The 19224-nt window shown below is 43.4% G+C and overlaps 2 protein-coding genes across 4 annotated transcripts in view; one reads left to right on the forward strand and one right to left on the reverse strand.

Moving 5' to 3' along the window:
* Positions 1-18296, reverse strand: part of zcchc4 (zinc finger, CCHC domain containing 4) — a 28696-nt gene extending 10400 nt beyond the window's left edge. For all 3 annotated transcript variants that reach the window (XM_061709881.1, XM_061709882.1, XM_061709880.1), the window contains exons 1-6: positions 18109-18296; positions 15976-16094; positions 14964-15046; positions 11577-11849; positions 9695-9775; positions 52-124 (exon numbers count right to left, since the gene is read on the reverse strand). In XM_061709881.1, the coding sequence (XP_061565865.1) occupies positions 52-124; positions 9695-9775; positions 11577-11849; positions 14964-15046; positions 15976-16094; positions 18109-18196 (717 nt within the window). In that variant the 5' untranslated portion in view covers positions 18197-18296. The remainder of the gene's footprint in view (positions 1-51; positions 125-9694; positions 9776-11576; positions 11850-14963; positions 15047-15975; positions 16095-18108) is intronic.
* si:dkey-219e21.4 (tripartite motif-containing protein 14) lies at positions 2796-8411 on the forward strand. Its single transcript, XM_061710552.1, has 7 exons — positions 2796-3038; positions 3497-3682; positions 3792-3887; positions 4716-4946; positions 5029-5048; positions 5686-5816; positions 6157-8411. The coding sequence occupies exons 2-7, from the start codon at positions 3506-3508 to the stop codon at positions 6780-6782; spliced, it is 1281 nt and encodes a 426-aa protein (XP_061566536.1). The 5' UTR covers positions 2796-3038; positions 3497-3505; the 3' UTR covers positions 6783-8411.
* Positions 18297-19224: the final 928 nt, after the last annotated feature.

Genomic DNA, 19224 nt, shown 5'->3' on the forward strand with positions numbered 1-19224 from the left:
GAGAGAAGCGGGAGACGTGACTGGACTGACGACAAATGCACCTGAACTTACCTCTCCAGCAAAGAAGTGATTGTTGAACATGTTGTAGTGGCAGAACTCCTCCGGGCTGTAGAACTGCGCGTACCTGCGGAACAAACAGAGCATGTACTCCTCCGCTCCGTCAAGGGAAAAGACAGCAAGTCAGACTAGAGGGCTGCATTGGGATCGGGTCCCAATGCAAATTTGTTCGGGAGCGGGCGGTTTGAACTTTGCTGCGGCGGCTAAAAAAGAAAACACTGCGGGATCGGGATGGAGTCTAGCGACAAGATGGAAATCAATGTCTACGTTTCCATGCATCAATAACCCTTTTAAAACCCGAATATTGGCAATAACCCGAATTTGCACGGCCATGTAAACACCAATAACCCCTTTGAATAACCTGAATTGGCTCATATTCCGGTTTTTAAAAAGAATATGAGCCCTGGGTTACTACTTTTAAAACCTGAATATTGGGTCATGTAAACGCCAAACGGAATATCCCCATCAAACGGAACAGGAATTTGTTTTCTGCACATGCTCTGTTCACAAGGAATCCTGGTCTTTTGAGTCCAGGAAGTTCTTCTAAACACGGAGAATCAAGACCAGGAGGAGACTAATCACTTCATAAATGTAATGAAGGATATGAACATTTCTGCATTTGTAGACGGTAGAAAGTACCGGGATAGAAGATTTACAAGAAGGTGAGAGAAAAGTTGCGCGAAGCAGCATTTGTTTTGAATTTGGATACAGGAAGAAGAAGCGGAAAAGACGGGAATTGCGTCATCACGTTCTCCGTGCGTCGCTGGTTTGATCCAGATATCCCAAATGATTAATTACCATGTATACAGAATATTCCCAATGTTTCAGTAACCGGAATATTAGCAATAACCTGAATTTGACTGCATTTAAACGTAGAGAAGAACTTCAAACTAGGTCTTTACAAAACAAAGTCAAAGCAAGTCAGATATTTGGAGAAACTGTTTAGTGTCTGTGGAGCATCTTGGAGAGACGAGGGATTGGAACCTCAGTCGGTCAGCAGCATTCTCTTCCTCCACAGCAATGTAATGGCCACGTGATTCATTTGTTAAATTAATTAATTTCATTCATTAACTTTGTTCATTTTATGTTATTTATTAGTGTTATTTGAGCCACTCACAGCTACTCTCGTTGCTATAACCTCAATCACATAATTGATGCGTGTATGAAAGGTGAAAAAGCTTGTGCGATGATGACAATGATGCATCTAACTTTCAGTCAGGTGCCCTATGAACTGTCAATTATCCATCACGCTTCACAATGATCATGTTAACATTAAATCAGACAGATTTGTCCAGGACATTTCTCTTGCGGGACGAGAGAAGACACTAAATGAATGCATCTCTATTGTTGTGCAGCATGAATTCTCAGAGTTTTGAGCGGGAGCAGGATGAAGAAAACAGTCCTGTCTTTTAAATCCAGTTTTCTACAAAAATAAAACATAATAAAAGTGGGTTTTGGCATTATAGCAAACTATTGTTGCCCTTGAAAAGGTGGATTCTATGTTTTTAATAGACGTTTCTGGACACTCAGACCAACAATTGGTCTCTGGTGTCATCTGCCCGCAGGACCTGGTGGTTTGTCCAGATGCAGAGGATCTCAGATGTGTGAAACAAACTTCCTCCAGACGATGCCGCCTTGACTTTGCTCTTCTTCTACGTGTGCCGTCGTCCACTTTAAAATGTACCGTGCTCAGTATTCTTAAAGCTTTTAGTGAGATGTTTGGATCCTGATCCGATCTGTGCTCTCTTTGGTCTGACACCAGAGGAATCTCCAGCTGCCCATGTTATTACAGCCTTTACCACACTCCTTGTGAGACGTTTATCCACTTCAGATGGAAACAACAAGCGCCTCCATCCTTTTTTCACTGGGTCAATGATGTTATTTTCTTTTTTTTGGCTTCTATAAGACCACTGCTTATGTCTGTCCTTCATGGCATTGTGTTTACACATGTTCAGAAGCGCAAACTGCTGAGGCCCCGTTTACACAGGGCAAAAACTGAGGCGTTTTCATGCGTTTTGGCCATTCGTTTACACGAAAACGGAGGTCAAAGCCCCCAAAAACGATCATTTCTGAAAACTCCGGCCAAAGTGGAGATTTTCAAAAACTCAGTTTTCACGTTTGCGTCTAAACAGAGAAAACGTAGGAAAACGGAGATTTACGTCACATTATGCGACAGAAACGTCCCCAGCAGCGTCATGAGTGCGACCTGTGTTTACAATTTGTTTGGCCACCGTCAATATTTTATTTTATCTGTTTTAAATTCTCTCAGACTCTCGTTCCGTCTTGGAAGTAAAGCCTGAATTATGGTCCCGCGTTAAATCGACGCAGAGCCTACGGCGTAGGGTACGCGGCGATGCGCTCCGTACGGTGTTCGTCGCTGCGTACCCTACGCCGTAGGTTCTGCGTCGATTTAACGCGGGACCATATATCAGCCTTAACTGGAAGTTACACGAATACACGTGTCATTTGTTGATGTTTTTCCAGGATTCTGATTGGCTGGCATGACGTTAACAGCGTATTCATGCGGGTCCGTGTAAACGAGGATATTTTTGAAAACGTAGAGGGGAAAATATCTGTTTTTGTAAATACCCGGCTACGTGAGTTTTACAGATCTGCTCATAATCGGTTCAAACTAAAATGACTAAGGATCAGCTGCAACTTGCCCCAGGGGGAAACGGAGTCTTGCTCTGTGTTTGTCGCCAACACCCACAACAATCAGATCCTCTGGTTGGGTTTGAACACAGAACACCGCAGGATTGAAAGACGGAGAACGAGCGTCTGCACGTCTCCTGCATGCACATGCACCAGCGGATCAAACACTGCATGACTGGGGGGTCCGGTATCCAGGAAACAGCAAGGTGTGCTGGAGGTGGGGGAACAGCCTGTAACCCTCGGCACACACAGCTCCTCCAGAAACACACAGAAACACCTCAGTCCAGCTGCTGGCTGAGCGCTTTAACCAGGCCTGCACGCATTGAACGGTAAGTGGTTGGTTTTTTTTTTCCATTAGAATTAGACATCTGTGTAACTAAATGTTCATTGTTTCATTTAATTCTTGAAGAATGAGCCAGGTCCTGCTCAAGGTTTCTTTTTTCCTTGCCACTGTTTGGCTTCAGGTTTTTCTCCCACTAGGGGAGTTTTTAGCTGCCATTGTTTATGGAATAATTGCTCTGGGGTTTATGTTCTGGGACTTTGGAAAGATCATAGAGACAACTTCTTTTCTAATAGATGCTATATAAATAAAATTGAATTGAATGGAAGAAAAAGAGAGACGCTTGGTGTTCCGGAGTGAGCATGAACAGACAGGTCTCACATAAACCAGAGGAACTGGTTCAGTCTTCACGCCGGGGAAGACAAGACGACTGAAAGTACCTTGAAAAATGCAGAAACCAAACTGGTGGCCGTGTCTGACAGCTGTTTGTACCTTGTCTTGGGTCAGTGTGCTGAGATGGCAGAGGAGAGGTCAGCGGTGCAGCCCCAGCACTCAGCGCCCTCTGCAGGCTTCAGCGGTCTGCTGCAGGAGGCCAGCGCTCCTCTGGGCTCCAGCCAGGACAGAGCCGTCCAGCCGTTTCCCCGCTCACCCAAACTCCAGAGGAAGGCAGCCGTGGACGCGCCGCCGTCTGAGGTACGTCTGCACCTCTCAGAGCTAAACCAAAGACCAAACTACCCAGTAATGACTTAGGAACAACAACACGTCGAGCCGTTAATGCTGAGAAACATCCTCCCATCTCCAGAGGCAGCTGTCCAAACATCTGGAGGAGCTGAAGGTGGAGAGCTCCAGGACTGATGCTCACATTGAGTCTCTGAAGAAACGCAGAGCCGATCTGTCTGTAAGTACGGACCCAGAATCTCATCGCACCACCCAGACCCCCACCCAGACCGCCGCCACGCCACCCAGGCCGCACAAATCAGACCCCACCACCCAGACCGCCATCACACCAACCGGAACGCCGCTGCGCCCCCCAGACTGCACCACGCTAATCAGACTGCACCACGCTAATCAGACCGCGCCACGCTAATCAGACTGCACCACGCTAACCAGACTGCACCATGCTAATCAGACTGCACCACGCTAACCAGACTGCACCACGCTAACCAGACTGCACCACGCTAATCAGACTGCACCACGCTAATCAGACTGCACCACGCTAATCAGACTGCGCCACCCAGACCGCATGCTAACCAGGCCGCGCTAACCAGACCGCACCACCCAGACCGCACCAAGCTAACCAGACCGCGCCACCCAGACCGCACCAAGCTAACCAGACCGCGCCAAGCTAACCAGACCGCGCCACCCAGACCGCGCCAAGCTAACCAGACCGCGCCAAGCTAACCAGACCGCGCCACCCAGACCGCACCAAGCTAACCAGACCGCGCTACCCAGACCGCACCAAGCTAACCAGACCGCGCCACCCAGACCGCCGCCGCGCCCTTTACCCACACGAATTGTTATATTATCAACTGTGGAGGGAGGAATAATAACAAACCTCCGTTTTGAGAACACCATCTTTAAACATTTCAATGATTTTATGACACTTGTTGAAAAAGTAAAGATTGTCCCCCCCTGTCGTCCTCCCTATCATCCCCCGTCGTGCCCCCTGTCGTCCCCCCTGCCGTCCCCCCCTGTCGTCCCCTCCTGTCTTCCCTCCCACCTGAAGCGAACCTCGGAGGTCATGAAGCAGCAGGTAAGAGAGCACTTCAACAACATGCGGCGCGTCCTGCAGCAGGACGAGCAGGCCGCCCTGGACTCTCTGGAGCTGGACCTGAGACAGACCAGGACCCGGCTGGACCAGGTTCTGAAGAACTGGGAGCAGCACCAGGACCGAGTCAGTAGGGCCATCCTGGGCACCCGGAGAGCGCTGAGCCCCGGAGCAGAGCAGGACGGGAAGGTCTGGTCCTCACCGTCCAAACATGTGTCACGGCGCTCCTAACCCGCTTCTAACCCGCTCTCTGCTTGTGCTTCTCCCCCAGGCCCGTCCTGAGACCATCAGGTAAGATGCCACACGTGCAGGTTAAGAACCTGCAACTGTTGTCCGCCTCACTTCTGCCTCTGTGATACAGTGATACGTGGTAGATATGCTGCTATAGGCCTATGCTGCAGGGGGGCACCGACATGATCCACTGGGCGGTGCCTCTCACCCTTCTTCCCTTCTCTTCTCCTCTTCCATTTTTTTTATTAATTATCAGTATCTCATAGCAATCATTGTTGTCCATCGTTCTTGTAGTTTGTTGTGCTGGTCTGCCCACCCTCCTTTTTCTCTTTTGTGTACGTTTGCAGGCCGGAGCTTCAGGAGCTGCATGCTGGCCTGCAGTCCCCCCTCTGATCATCCCACTGCTGCTACCAGCTGTCTGTATGGATGTCTGGTAGATGCTTGCTGATATCCTGTCCCCCCCTCTCCTTTCTCTGTTCTTCATTCTCTCTGTCTGTTCTCTCTTTTCCTGCTCTGTCCAGCTGGTCTTCAGCAGGAGGGTCCCCCCTTGTGATCCAGGTCCTGGTCCAGGTTTCTTTCCTCCTAAAGGGGAGTTTTTCTTGCCACTGTTTGGCTTAAGGTTTTTCTCCCACTATGGGAGTTTAGCTAATAGACGCTTTATGAATAAAATTGAATTGAATTGTGATCCCTCCTGCAGTCCAAAGATACCCAACGCCGCGGAGAGGGAGATCCGACTGGATGGAGAGAGATTTGAGAAGCTCCTAAAGACGCTGTCCTCCGTCTCCAGGAACCTGAGAGCCCAGCTGCAAAGGAAGACTTTGCTGTTAGGTACGATGGCGAGCGTTTCTAGATGTGCAGCAGCGGCAGGGTGAGGCGAAGGAACTGCAGCTCCTCCCACCTCTGCGTGATGTCACACATCTTCTTGTAGTCTAGTTTATTTGGAGGCAGGCAGAGAAAAACTATGTCATCAACAAGTCTTTGGATTCTCTTTCATTCAGACGACTCGCTTTGGCGCCTTGTCCTTGTCTTTCAGTCCTTGTGTCAGAAATCTGGGTGTGATTTTTGATAGTTTTTTCAAATTTAATAGATTAGTTGATAATGTCGTTAGGATAAGTTAACTAGAGGTAGCTATATAAATAAAGTACATTTCCATTTTCCATTCTTCCAGACTCCTCCCCCATGGTGATTGACAGGCAGACCTGCCACCCCCAGGTGACCGTGACCTCGGAGGGGCGTGGCCTGGCCTTCTCTGGCCCCGCCCAGTCTGCTCCAGAGCGCCCTCTCCAGTTTGATAAGGTGCTGTGCGCCCTGGGCTCGTCTCCCATCGCCGCGGGGCGGGGTTACTGGGAGGTGGACACCCGCTGCTGCTCGGCCTGGGCGGTGGGCGTGGCCTACGCCACGCTGCAGAGGAAGGGCCGGGACGCGGCCGCCAAGCTGGGCCGGAACAGGAACTCCTGGTGCGTGGAGCTCAAGAGGGGGCAGCTGTCGGCGTGGCACAACGACCGCAGCGTGGCGTGCCAGGGCGCAGGGCGCGGCCCGCCGGGCAGGGTGGGCGTGTGGGTCAACTACGACAAGGGCCAGCTGATGTTCTACGACGCCGACTCCATGGCGGTGCTGCAGAGCTTCAGTGCAGCCGTGACTCCGGTGTTTGACCGGGCTCACCACCAGTTCACCGAGCCGCTGTACCCCGCCCTGCGCTTCCTGAAGCCCACGGAGCCGCAGGTCTGGCCGAGCCACCTGGAGGTGTGTTCCCCCGGCTCCATCAGCTCCATCAGCCCCCACAGCCCCCTGTGATGCTGCAGACGGACCGCCGACCACAACGTGGGCCGCTCCACCTCTCCATTGGCGCTTTTCCACTAGTACCTACTCAGCCCCACTCCAGTCGGTTTGGTTCTTTTCCACTAGGGGTCTAACGTGCCGAGTAGATACTTTTCTGTATCTATTCTGCCGAGGTTCTAAGCTGCTGAGTCAGCTGTATCTGACATCATCACACTACAGGCCACTGATTGGTCGGGGGGTTGGAGTCAGACGTCTGAGTCAGGAGGAGGAAATCAGAGAAAGAGACTGACGGCTTTTTGTTCATTTTAAATAAATAAATTAATTAGGGCTGTCAGTTTAGCGCATTAATTTTATTAATTAATTACACTGCTAATTAACGCATTATAAAAAACAACGCAATTAATTATGAGTGGCAAAATGCACGAGCATTTTAAATTTGTCCCATTGAGGGACCCGTAGGCCACTTGGCAGTGGCAGGTCACTTCCCTCCTGCTGCTAGTCAAACTAAGGCCCTGTTTACACAGAGCAAAAACGGCGGTGTTTTCATGCGTTTTGGCCGTTCGTTTACACGAAAACGAAGCTCAAAGTCACCAAAAACGATAATTTCTGAAAACTCCGGCCAAAGTGGAGAAAGTTTTCAAAAACTCCGTCTTCACGTTTGCGTCTAAACGGAGGGAAACAGAGATTTAGTCTTCAGAACGTCACATTATGAGACAGAAACGTCACCAGCGTCATGTGTGCCACCTGTGTTTACAATTTGTTTGGCCACCGTCAATATTTTCTTGTATTTTACCTGTTTTATATTCTAAAGTCACACTTAAAAGTAATTCCACTTCTCTGTCACTCCAAACTAAAGACTCTCGTTCATCTTGGAAGTAACTGGCAGTCCAGGCTGATTTATGGTTCCGTGTTACACCAACCCAGAGCTACGGCGTAGGGTACGCGGCGACGCACACCGTACGTAGGCTACGCCGTCGATTTAACGCAGAACCATATTATTCAGGCTTCACACGTGTCATTTGTTGATGTTTTTTTCCAGGATTCTGATTGGCTAGCATGACTTTATCTTCTCGTTACACTGCCCCCTGTAGGTGTGGATGCTCATAGCACCTTAACAGCGTATTTATCCGTGTTCTTGTAAACGAGGATATTTTTCAAAACGTAGAGGGGGAAATATCTGTTTTTGTAAATACTATGTGGAAACGTGGCCTAACAAAGCAGTGACAGACCTGGACGACTCAGGGGAGACTCAGCAAATCTTTGCTGGGCCTTTGAACGGCAAGTTTATGTAGAAAAAGAAAGAAGATGGGACTATCAACAAAAACGTGGTGATTTGTACCTTTGGTAAAAAATAATTTTCCTCCAGCGGAGCTGCTCCAGCCTGAATTATCATTTAAACGCTAAACACGTCTGGACAAGTTCCACTGTAAACGTTACAGTTACTAGTGCTTGAATTGCTGTATTGAGTCAGCTTTAGTTTTAATTTTGAATTGAGAGTCTGCTTAAGTGCCTATTTGAGACTCAGCCATATTTTATTTCTGAATTTGATTTATTTAACTGTATTTGTATTGCATTTTTGAATAATGCACCTGGCCTAACTGATTTGCTGATGTGCTTGAGCTTTTTCTTTTGAATTTCATTTATGAAACAAACTTCACCAATAAAAATGTGGATTTCAAATCTTCTCTTCCAGTGTTTCCTCTACATTCATTCAGCAGTGGCGGCCCGCCACTGCTAAATCATAGCCGCCACGCCTGAAAATTTTATTTTATTAAATTTTTTTTTTTTTTTGCAAATGCACCATCGCCGCATCTCTCCACCCTCACAGCACAGCCTGTGTGATGATGAGCGCAACGGCGGGGGGAGGGAGGGAGTGGGGTGTTTGGGGTGTTTGGGGGATCCTATTGGCGTTAATTACCCGTGAGGGGGATCATCTTGCAGCATGTATGCTGCTAAGCATCAATGGGCCACCTCTGGGAGAATTTCCCTACAACAGAGCCTTAGAGCTCTTCTTTAAAAAGCCAAGGAAAATTAAGTGCTCTGAGCCTGGGTGCAAACTTTTGCCGCGTTCCATTTACCTCGGAAATCGGAACAGGGAACTAGGAATGGCAGCCATCTTGGAATGGTAACTCGGGGGTGGTGAAGCTTCTCCCACTTTCCCAGTAGGAAATCCCACTTCGAGGGGCGTTCCAGTTGAAAATTCCGACTGGGAAATTCCGACTTCCGAGGACAAATGGAACGCGGCATTGGTCATTGAGTCTACACAGCCTCATCTAGCTGATGTTTACATGTTATTTATTTAATGTTATTGTTTTTATTTATTTTTTACATTTTCAACTGGTTAGAGTTGAAGTTGAAGTAACATTTATTTTTTGTTCAGGGATTGTTCTTCAAAAGTTCAGGGATAAAAGCGAATAAATAGGTTTTGAAAGTTACATTTGCTGTCAAGTGGTTATTTGTGTACGCCGTACATTTACGCCACCGCCGCCGCCGCCGCCGCCGCCGCCGCCGCCGCCGCCGCCGCCGCCACCACCCCCCCGGGAAGCATGCCCCCACTGCTGAAAAAATTCCTAGAGGAAACACTGTCTTCCTAGTGTATGAATGGAGGAGAAATGTTCCAACTCCCCATGTTGCATTCAGGCTTTAAAACCCTGTTTATGACCCGGCTCACAGTTCTGCATCGTTCCCGTTCTAAAGGAATCACAGTAAAATGCCCAGAACCCTCGTTGCTAAGGAAACGGACACCTGCAGTAAACCCCAGCCTATAAACTGGGAACCCAGGGATTCTGTGTGGAGTATGAACATGAGTGATACTTGTGATGCACAAGGAGACTGGAGGTCGTGACAAAGACCAGCAACATTCAGATCTACTCAGGAACTCAGAACTCTGGACCTGCGGGCCGAGACGACACATAAGACGGAGGCACCTGTAGTCGATGTCCAGCAGCAGGCTCCTCATGGGCTGGTGGTTCCGGTCCAGGTTCCGCAGCTTGATCAGCTCCTGCAGTCTGAAACACATCAGGGAAAACTGATGGTCATTTAAAGCAGTGGTCCTCGACCTTTTCTGAACCAGGACCGGTTTAATGTCTGACAATATTTTCACGGCCCAATCTAAAAGGTGTAGCTGATAAAAACTAAATAAATGACAAGATCTGCATTAAAAACTGGTATTTTCTCTATAGTAATAATAATGAATAATAAAACATTTTCGAAAAAATAAAATAATGGAAATTGTAAATTACCTTTAATATGAGTATTTCTATAAATGTGTTTTTATGTTTGTTTTCTCATTAACGTTATTTAAAGCCAGGTTTTTATTTCATTTGTTATATTAAGGAGACCGATATTTAGTGCTTTTATTTTGAAGGCGTCTCACCGAGGCCTTGTAAACATCCAGCGCTTCGACTTTAAGGGTAAAAGTTTAACGGCAGTAGAAAGTGTGTCTGAAAGACTAAACTAGTGTCAGGAATGCTAAAGTGGAGCCTAACCGACACAAAAATCACCTGCTGATAAGGATTTGTTTTCTTTGCAAATTTTATGTCGTATTTATGTCCAGCTTGAGTTTGGTTGCCATGGTTACTCATGTATTGTGTTAACGGTAGATTTATTACTGAGCAGCTGTGTCGGTCTGTATTTAAGTTAAATGAAACTTATATGAATGTAGAAAGACTAACTCTATTTTATTTTATTCCTTTATAGCTCTTACGGTGTGTTTGCAGTGTATTTACATCCAAGGAATAAAAACATTGTGAACCATCAGTTTGAGAGTCAACCATCATCAGTCTGGGCTACAGAAATTAGTTTTTCTCTCTGTGCGGCCCGGTACCAGATGACCCACGGCCCGGTACCGGGCCGGGGCCCGGGGGTTGGAGACCACTGTGCTAAATCACAGTAGTAGTAGATAGGGCTGGGCGATATATCGAGATTTTAATATTGCCTTGAATGTTTTATTTGAGATTTGCACAAATGTTTTGTTATTTGCATTAACTGTCAACCTCAGTGGAAAAGTCTGCCTGTTACTGTCTACATTGTATTAATTGAACAGTGTATTTTAATTTAATTGTTATGCAGGAAAGGGATGTTTGTTTTATTTTATTCAAGAAGCATTTTTATTCTATATATGCAGGCAGTTTATTTTTATTTCATTTGTTTTATACATTTTGATATTGTGCAGACCTCTGTTAATAAAGGAACCTGTGTGACATTTGGCACGAGGCTTTGTATTAAAACTGACTGTTTTTTTAAGGGTTTGCCTCAGAAAAAAATGAAGCTAACAGAGATGCTAACAGAGATGCTAACAGAGATGCTAACAGAGATGCTAACAGAGATGCTATGCTATAATGCTTTGGGGGAAACCCCAATTATGGCACAGAAAAAATATCGAGATATATATCGAGTATCGCCATTTAGCTAGAAAATATCCAGATATGACTTTTGGTCCATATCACCCAGCCCTAGTAGTAGATTACAACTACCTGATGTTGACTCCATGAAAAGTACTCCCTGTATAACTGAGAGAAATCAGCTCCTCTCAAGGTTATCAACGGGAACAGCAGGTTAGACTCAACCATAAAGCACATATTTTGTGACTGAAGTGATAACAGTGGGATGAGAGCAGCTCACACCTCCTTTATACCTCACACTGCCCCCAAGTGGCAGCTCAGCACTACTAATACCCTAATTTTCTGAGACAGTTCTGTAAATGAGCAAAACAAGATTTGATGAGTCTCAATTTGAGCTTTTAGAAATCCAAATCTTTTTTCCTCATCACATCAGTTTTTGCAGGAGTGTTTTGCTAACCCTCCTCACCTGGGCGTTCCCACACACAGCACCTTGGTGAACCCCAGCGCGGCCAGCGTGTCTAGCAGGAAGCCGGCGCTGCGGTCGGTGAACAGGTACTGGGCGTTGCTCTTCTTGTTGTCCAGCGGCGTCAGCAGGACGCTGGGCCGTCTCAGCTGGGCCGGCGTCAGCGCCGCCGTGCTGTGGGCGGTGTGGGCGGCGTGCTCCGCCGGCAGGAGCAGAACCTGGCAGTCCTGGCAGAACCGCTTCTTGTCCGGAGGGAGGGAGGAGAATTTCTGCAACCTGAGACAAGCGTGTTCACAGTTCAGCAGTTTTAGGCCCAGTCCCAATACTCCCCCTAGTCCTACTTTTCAGTCCTACCCCTAAATTTTGCACGTTCCCGTGAGGGTAGTGGTGTCCCAATTCCTCTTTTCATCTAGGGGGAGTGGGGAAAAGTAGTGTAGTGGCTATGAATCTATCCCTACGGATGTAGGGATTTCAGATGCTCACTAGGTGAACTAGGGACAGAAAAATTTCCCAGAATGCTTACGTCATCATTTGCGGACTGAAAAAAAAAAAAAAAAAAAAAACATGGCGGACATTTCTTATTTTTTAGTGAATAAAATCAAAATTTTGAGTTAGTTTCTGCATAAAAATGTGTTTTGATTACATTTCTAGCGAGAAATGTATATTTTACTTTCATAATATTCACTCAGTGAATGTACATAATCACTCGCTTGCCCGTTGTTGCGAAGTATTTTCAAACCTCGCCAGAATAAAGGCTGATTTATGGATCCGCGTTACACCAACGCGGAGCCTACGGCGTGGGTTACGAAGCGACGCGCGCCGTACCCTACGCCGTCGATTTAACGCGGAACCATAAATCAGTTCCCGAGCCGGCAGCCGGCTGTACTCATCTCGAAATTTTCGGATCAAATTTCTTAACAGGCGTTATTTGGATAAACTGAGCCCAGGTTGGGGATCTTAACGGTTACTTTTACGCCTGAAAAAATATTAAAACTTAATAAAGTGGCATATTAACAGCTACAGCTGAAATTAAAGCTTTTATCTCTGGGCTTCCTGATATGGTGTGACGTATGTGCAAACGTGACTACGCAGTCGCTTACGTACCCGAACGTAAACCACGCAGTGACGTAGCAAGCTAAATTTAGGGGTAGTGCTGAAAAGTAGGAGTAGTGGGAGTATTGGGACAGGGCCCTGGGAAGATTACAAGGGCCCTAAAATGTGTGGCTTGATTTTTAGGGCTAGTGGTAGAAAGTAGGGGGTGTATTGGGATTGGCCCTTATAGAGGGTCTGCATTGACGTCACTTCCCCACTGGACCAGCCCCCTTACTCACACTGAGTGGCAGAAACAGCTGCAACTAGTGGAGAAGACGGGATAACAGCTGATTATCAGCTTAAATTAAAAGGCAGTTGGACTTGACAGTGACCCGTACAGTTACCAAGAACCAGTGGTCCATGGACATTAATATTTGGTACAGTTACCAAGAACCAGTGGTCCATGGACATTAATATTTGGTACAGTTACCAAGAACCAGTGGTCCATGGACATTAATATTTGGTACAGTTACCAAGAACCAGTGGTCCATGGACATTAATATTTGGTACAGTTACCAAGAACCAGTGGTTCATGGACATTAATATTTGGTACAGTTACCAAGAACCAGTGGTCCATGGACATTAATATTTGGTACAGTTACCAAGAACCAGTGGTCCATGGACATTAATATTTGGTACAGTTACCAAGAACCAGTGGTCCATGGACATTAATATTTGGTACAGTTACCAAGAACCAGTGGTCCATGGACATTAATATTTGGTACAGTTACCAAGAACCAGTGGTCCATGGACATTAATATTTGGTACAGTTACCAAGAACCAGTGGTCCATGGACATTAATATTTGGTACAGTTACCAAGAACCAGTGGTCCATGGACATTAATATTTGGTACAGTTACCAAGAACCAGTGGTCCATGGACATTAATATTTGGTACAGTTACCAAGAACCAGTGGTTCATGGACATTAATATTTGGTACAGTTACCAAGAACCAGTGGTTCATGGACATTAATATTTGGTACAGTTACCAAGAACCAGTGGTTCATGGACATTAATATTTGGCCACGAATCCAGTTTCCTGATATTTATATGAACTTATACCAAGGTGTGTGTGTGTGAATACTCCATTCTGATTGGCTGGCAGGTGTCCATTAAAAGTTATAACCTACACCTAGAAAACAAGTTTGGTCAAATTGCCTGATATCTTTAATATCATTGCGCTGGATCAACTGCCAGGTGGTAACCACGGCAACGGAGATTCAGAGAAGAAGAGCCGGCTACCGCAGGATGGAGACATGTGTGATTTTGTAATTTCTTTTAATTTATTTGGTGAATTTAACCTTTTTTGATGTCTGGGATGCAGAAGAAGAGAGAAAAGAAAATAGCTGAGCGGAGCTGAGCGGACTAGAATATCTCCCGTTGCTAAGTCGTATCTCAGGTCCTTCCTAGTTAATGGTGAATCAACACTGTGTCCATTAAGGAGCTTATGGGACGGTAGTGATTGTTCCAGGTATTAGTCAGACCCTCAGGTGTTACCAAGGAAACGGAGTTATGGCTTGTTAAAAAACTTACCAGGTTCCAACGGCTGCAGACGAGAGATTAAATAGTCGCTCAGCCGCGGCTTGTTATAAATCTAATGATTTCAACTGAAAACACATTAAAGCATGAATAACTGATTTAATATTTATGTTTTTTGGTAAGTGACCGTGGTATAAGCGGGATAATGCCCTTCCAGGTCACATTAACATAAATATACTTCGCGGAGGCAAACTGAAGGTTCACGCCCCCGCGTCGTCCATATATTTATGTTAATGTTCACCTCGTCAGGCGTTATCCCTTACTTAATTTCTACTCCGGGGAAATACACGAAGCAAAGCTTGAAGGCATACAAAAGTCTTGACGCTTGGTCCGACTTCAAGGCAGGATTTGTTGTAGTAATTAAAGTGATGAGGACACTGAACTTTATGATTTGATCGTTTAACGTTAGCTACCCAAAAATCCAACATTACCTGATACAAAATGGGAACCACAAATCCACGTTTCGGTGCCTGGAATCCAGTTGTTTCTGTGAATTGCAGCGATCCATTTGTCCCTCTTAAGCTTATTTTTCAGCAGTCTGTAAAACGATAATTTCTTTCTAAATCTATGAGTACAGTTGATCGCACAACAGCTCTTTCCCGTTTTAACTGTTTTCCAGTTGCTCAAACTGAAAGTTTACGCTGAAACTTGGTCTTTCCGACACTCGGTCTCATCTGTGACGTCATGCTGATTCCCTCTACTCCCGAGGATGGCTCTATCTGCTCAGTTATTGGTTTGGACGCTCCAGAAAACTCTCACCTGCTGCAGAGCTCTGACTGTGTGAAGCGAGGCCTCTTCGACTGGTTCTGAGCTTCCCGAGCCTGCAGTCTGGCCTCAGACACCTTCCAGAAGCATCAAAGGAGAAACATTAGGACTTTTTACAAGTTTAAAACATTTTCGGAGGTCTTGCGATGTCAGCGACATTTTTCTGGTCAAAATCACAGCATAACAGCTCATCTCTACAACCATGTTTTCACAGCAGAACAAAGGGAAATGGGCTGGATAATCCTCCTGTTCTGTGATGTCACAGTAACATCTGAACTGCTCATTGAATTGAGTCGATGTCAGACATCCAAGTGAATCTCAAGCAAAAGAAAATGTGTGGTGTTTTTTTTTAACCCTTGTGTTGTCTTCGGGTCAAGGAAGGAGGAAGGGAAGAAGAAAAAAGGAAGGAAGGGAGAAAAGGAAGAAAAGAAGGAAGGAAGGGAGGAAAGAGGGAAGGAAGGGAGGAAAGAAGGAAGGAAGGGAAAAAAGAAGGAAGGAAGGGAAAAAAGAAGAAAGTAAGGGAGGAAAGAAGGAAGGAAGGAAGGAAGGAAGGAAGGAAGGAAGGAAGGAAGGAAGGAAGGAAGGAAGGAAGGAAGGAAGGAAGGAAGGAAGGAAGGAAGGAAGGAAGGAAGGAAAAAAAGAAGAAAGTAAGGGAGGAAGGAAGGAAAGAAGGGAGAAAAGAAGGAAGGAAAGAATGGAGGAAGGAAGGGAAAAACGAAGGGAGAAAAGAAGGAAGGAAGGAAAGAAGGAAGGAAAGGAGAAAAGAAGGAAGGAAGGAAAGAAGGAAGGAAAGGAGAAAAGAAGGAAGGAAGGAAGAAAAGAAGGAAGGAAGGAAAGAAGGGAAAAAAGAAGGAAGGAAGGGAGAAAAGAAGAAGGGAAGAAGGAAGGAGAGAGCAGGAGGAAATAAGGAACAGGAGAATGAGGTCATATTGACCCAAAGACAGTACAAGGGTTAAATCAAAGTAAACTAAACATTACTTAGATACACAACCATAAAAGATCTCACCTTATCATCTTCCCACTGGAAGAAGTTGCAGTCTTTTCTGTCTCTGCAGGCTGAACACGCATAAAACCGCCGGCCCTCGTCTTTCCCCTTGCAGGTCTTCGCAAACAGTAAAGTTGGTCCTGGAAAAACAGCAAAACACAAGTTACCACGTGACTTTGAGCTTCATGGTTAAAGCTACACCCTTAAAGCAACGGGTATTGCTTGTGGAGTAGAAAGAAGTACACCATTACCTAAAACCAACATTGACATGGTTAAATTGTGCCATCACATCTAAGGACTGAAAATCATTTACATTTATGAGAGTAAAACTACAGTATGTGTTTATATTTTAGACATTTGTGGTAAAAGCTGACAGTTATTCTCTGTCAAATTTGTGTCAGACATTTTTATATCAAAATTAAAAAGTCACCTGGTATTTTTTTTACTATGCTTTGATTTATCAAAATACTTTTGATTATCTAGTCTTTAAAACGATATTTTTAAGGGGTTTCAAGTAATGTCACACTGTCTTGTTTCCAATTAGAATGTATTAAATTACAATACAAAACCTTAATAAAGTCTATTTTGATTTGGATTTTGTCTTTTTGCAAATGGTCCACAAAGTGCATTTCATTTTCTCTTTAAAATAAAAGATATATCTCAAAAACTAAAGTATGAATTCATTCCAAATAAATTTCCTGTGGTTTGAAAGGCTTCTGCGTTACTTTTTTCCATTACCAATTGTGAGGGATCTAGCTATGGGATTTCTGTATTTAGAAAAAATATGTTTAAAATTAAAAAACTAAGGAACAAATATCAATGCAGATATATAGGTCTTGCTATGTTGGCAGTCAGGAAATGTATAACCTTAAATGTGAAAGAATCTAAACCTCCAGTATTAGTCCACTGGTGGAATTAACTCTCAAGCTCCTTACACTTGATGATATTTATTACAAGAGTAAAGGCAGATCCTCAGACTTTTTACAAATATGGCAATCTCATACAGAATTTGACTTTAAGAATTTCTCAGGTCAATGTAAGGCAAGGCATAGTGACAATGATAAGAAAATAATGACATTAGGTGGTTTCTACTTTTTTTTTTGATACGTTCCCTTCATCATGAAGTATGGTAGGAATATTATTTAACTATTTAATTATTATTTCAGAGTCATTGATATGACAGATATGGTAGTACTATCTGGTATTTTCAATTAGTTCAATGAGTAGAATTTTTGGTTAGTATATCTGGTATGATTATAGCACTATAATATGTTTTGGTGTGTATGGACTTGGACTGACTTAATTTTTTTTTTTAAGTTGAGTTGTGGGGGTTTTGTGTTCTATGTATGTAAGGTATACCCCTCTTTTTGTAATTGAAAATATAAAAATATAATAAAAAATTAAAAATTTAAAAATTATTTACATTTTTTGGGTAGTTATTTGCACTTTTTAGCTATTTATTTTGTTAGTATGGACTTGTAACATACAGATTATTAAAGATTGGCTTATATTGGTTGTTTTGATGCATAGCCAATAAAAATTCTCCATAAAATGGAAGGATACCATGCAGAAATGTAAAAATATGCTTAGGCTTGTTCTACAGGACTGTTTCAGAATATTGTGATAAAGTCCTTTATTTTCTGTAATGCAAAAATGTCATACATTCTGGATTCATTACAAATCAACTGAAATATTGCAAGCCTTTTATTATTTCAATATTGCTGATCATGGCTTAACAGTTTAAGAAAACTCAAATATCCTATCTCAAAAAATTTGAATATTCTGGGAATCTTAATCTTAAACTGTAAGCCATAATCAGCAATATTAAAATAATAAAAGGCTTGCAATATTTCAGTTGATTTGTAATGAATCCAGATTGTATGACATTTTTGTTTTTGTAATTGCATTACAGAAAATAAAGAACTTTATCACAATTTTCTGAGACAGTCCTGTCTCTTTCTGGGTCAGAAAGGGTTAAAAGCTTGGCTTCACCAAGAGCTATTATGGCTTAACCAAATGCCGAACTCATGAAAAGATTAATCTTACTCGTTAATTATTGCAAGCCACTAAGATAGTAGTGTCTAAATATTTTAAAAAGGCCTAAGGATTTTAAAATAAGGGATAACTCAATGCAGTCTGGTTACTGATACTCACCGTGCGGGCAACAAGGGGCTGTTTTACCATCTTCCGGGATGACAACGTCTATCCAGAGACTGTCGGGGTTTTCTTCGTTTATATCCATCTGGTTGCGGGTTAGAAATGAAGAAATTTCACAGAAAAACTTAAAAACGTGGAAGAGATTAACGCCGAGAAGTGGGACATGCGGCTGCTCGTCGCGCAGATATGACGTCACACACACGTGGTCCCGTCGTTCATAAACATCAATAAATTAACTTTATTTAAAAGGGATATGTCTTCAGTTCCATATGTGATCCATGGATCTATTAATAAAATCTAATCTAATAATATTAATAATTATATTAATAAATGTAAATTTATATAATAATAATTTTATAATGATTAATTAATAATATAATATAATTAATAATAATATAATAATAATAATAATAATAATAATAATAATAATAATAATAATAATAATAATAATAATAATAATAATAATAATAATAATAATAATATTAATCTAATCTAATCTAATAATAAAAGATGTGATCCCATATTGGAATAAATATAGAAAATATTAACTGGAAGAAGGTCTGGCTCTCACCCAACCAATGATCTGGTGACAAACAAAGTTAAAGAAATGTCATTTAAGTTCATTCATAAATTCTATCCTACAAATGATCACATTGTAAAAATATTCAAAAGAAATATAGATTAAAAATGTACTTTTTGTTCTGCAAATTTGGAAACAATGACTCTTTTATTCTGGATGTGCCCCATTGTTCAAACGTTTTGGAGTGATATGTGTAATTTTGTGTCTGAAAGCATTGAAACTGATTTCAAATTATTTTGGAAGGATGTGTTGTTTGGAGTTTTTGACCATGTTACGATTAGAACAAAGCCGAAAGAAACATTTATTATTAATATGATTATTATCCTTGCAAAATTCCACATCCACAAATCCAAATTCTTACACAAAAAAACCCTCTTTTTTTACTTTTCATTGTGAATTCAATCAGTATCTGGACTCTATTAAGTTTTCTACTAATTCAAAAGCAATCAAAGCCATAAATGTATGTAAATGTTTTGGCTTTCTGTTATAATTTCATCCCCCCTGGCTGGTTATAATGTGTTGTGCTTTTTGTT

Source organism: Cololabis saira, chromosome 20 (assembly GCF_033807715.1).
Source record: "Cololabis saira isolate AMF1-May2022 chromosome 20, fColSai1.1, whole genome shotgun sequence".
NCBI lineage: Eukaryota > Metazoa > Chordata > Actinopteri > Beloniformes > Belonidae > Cololabis > Cololabis saira.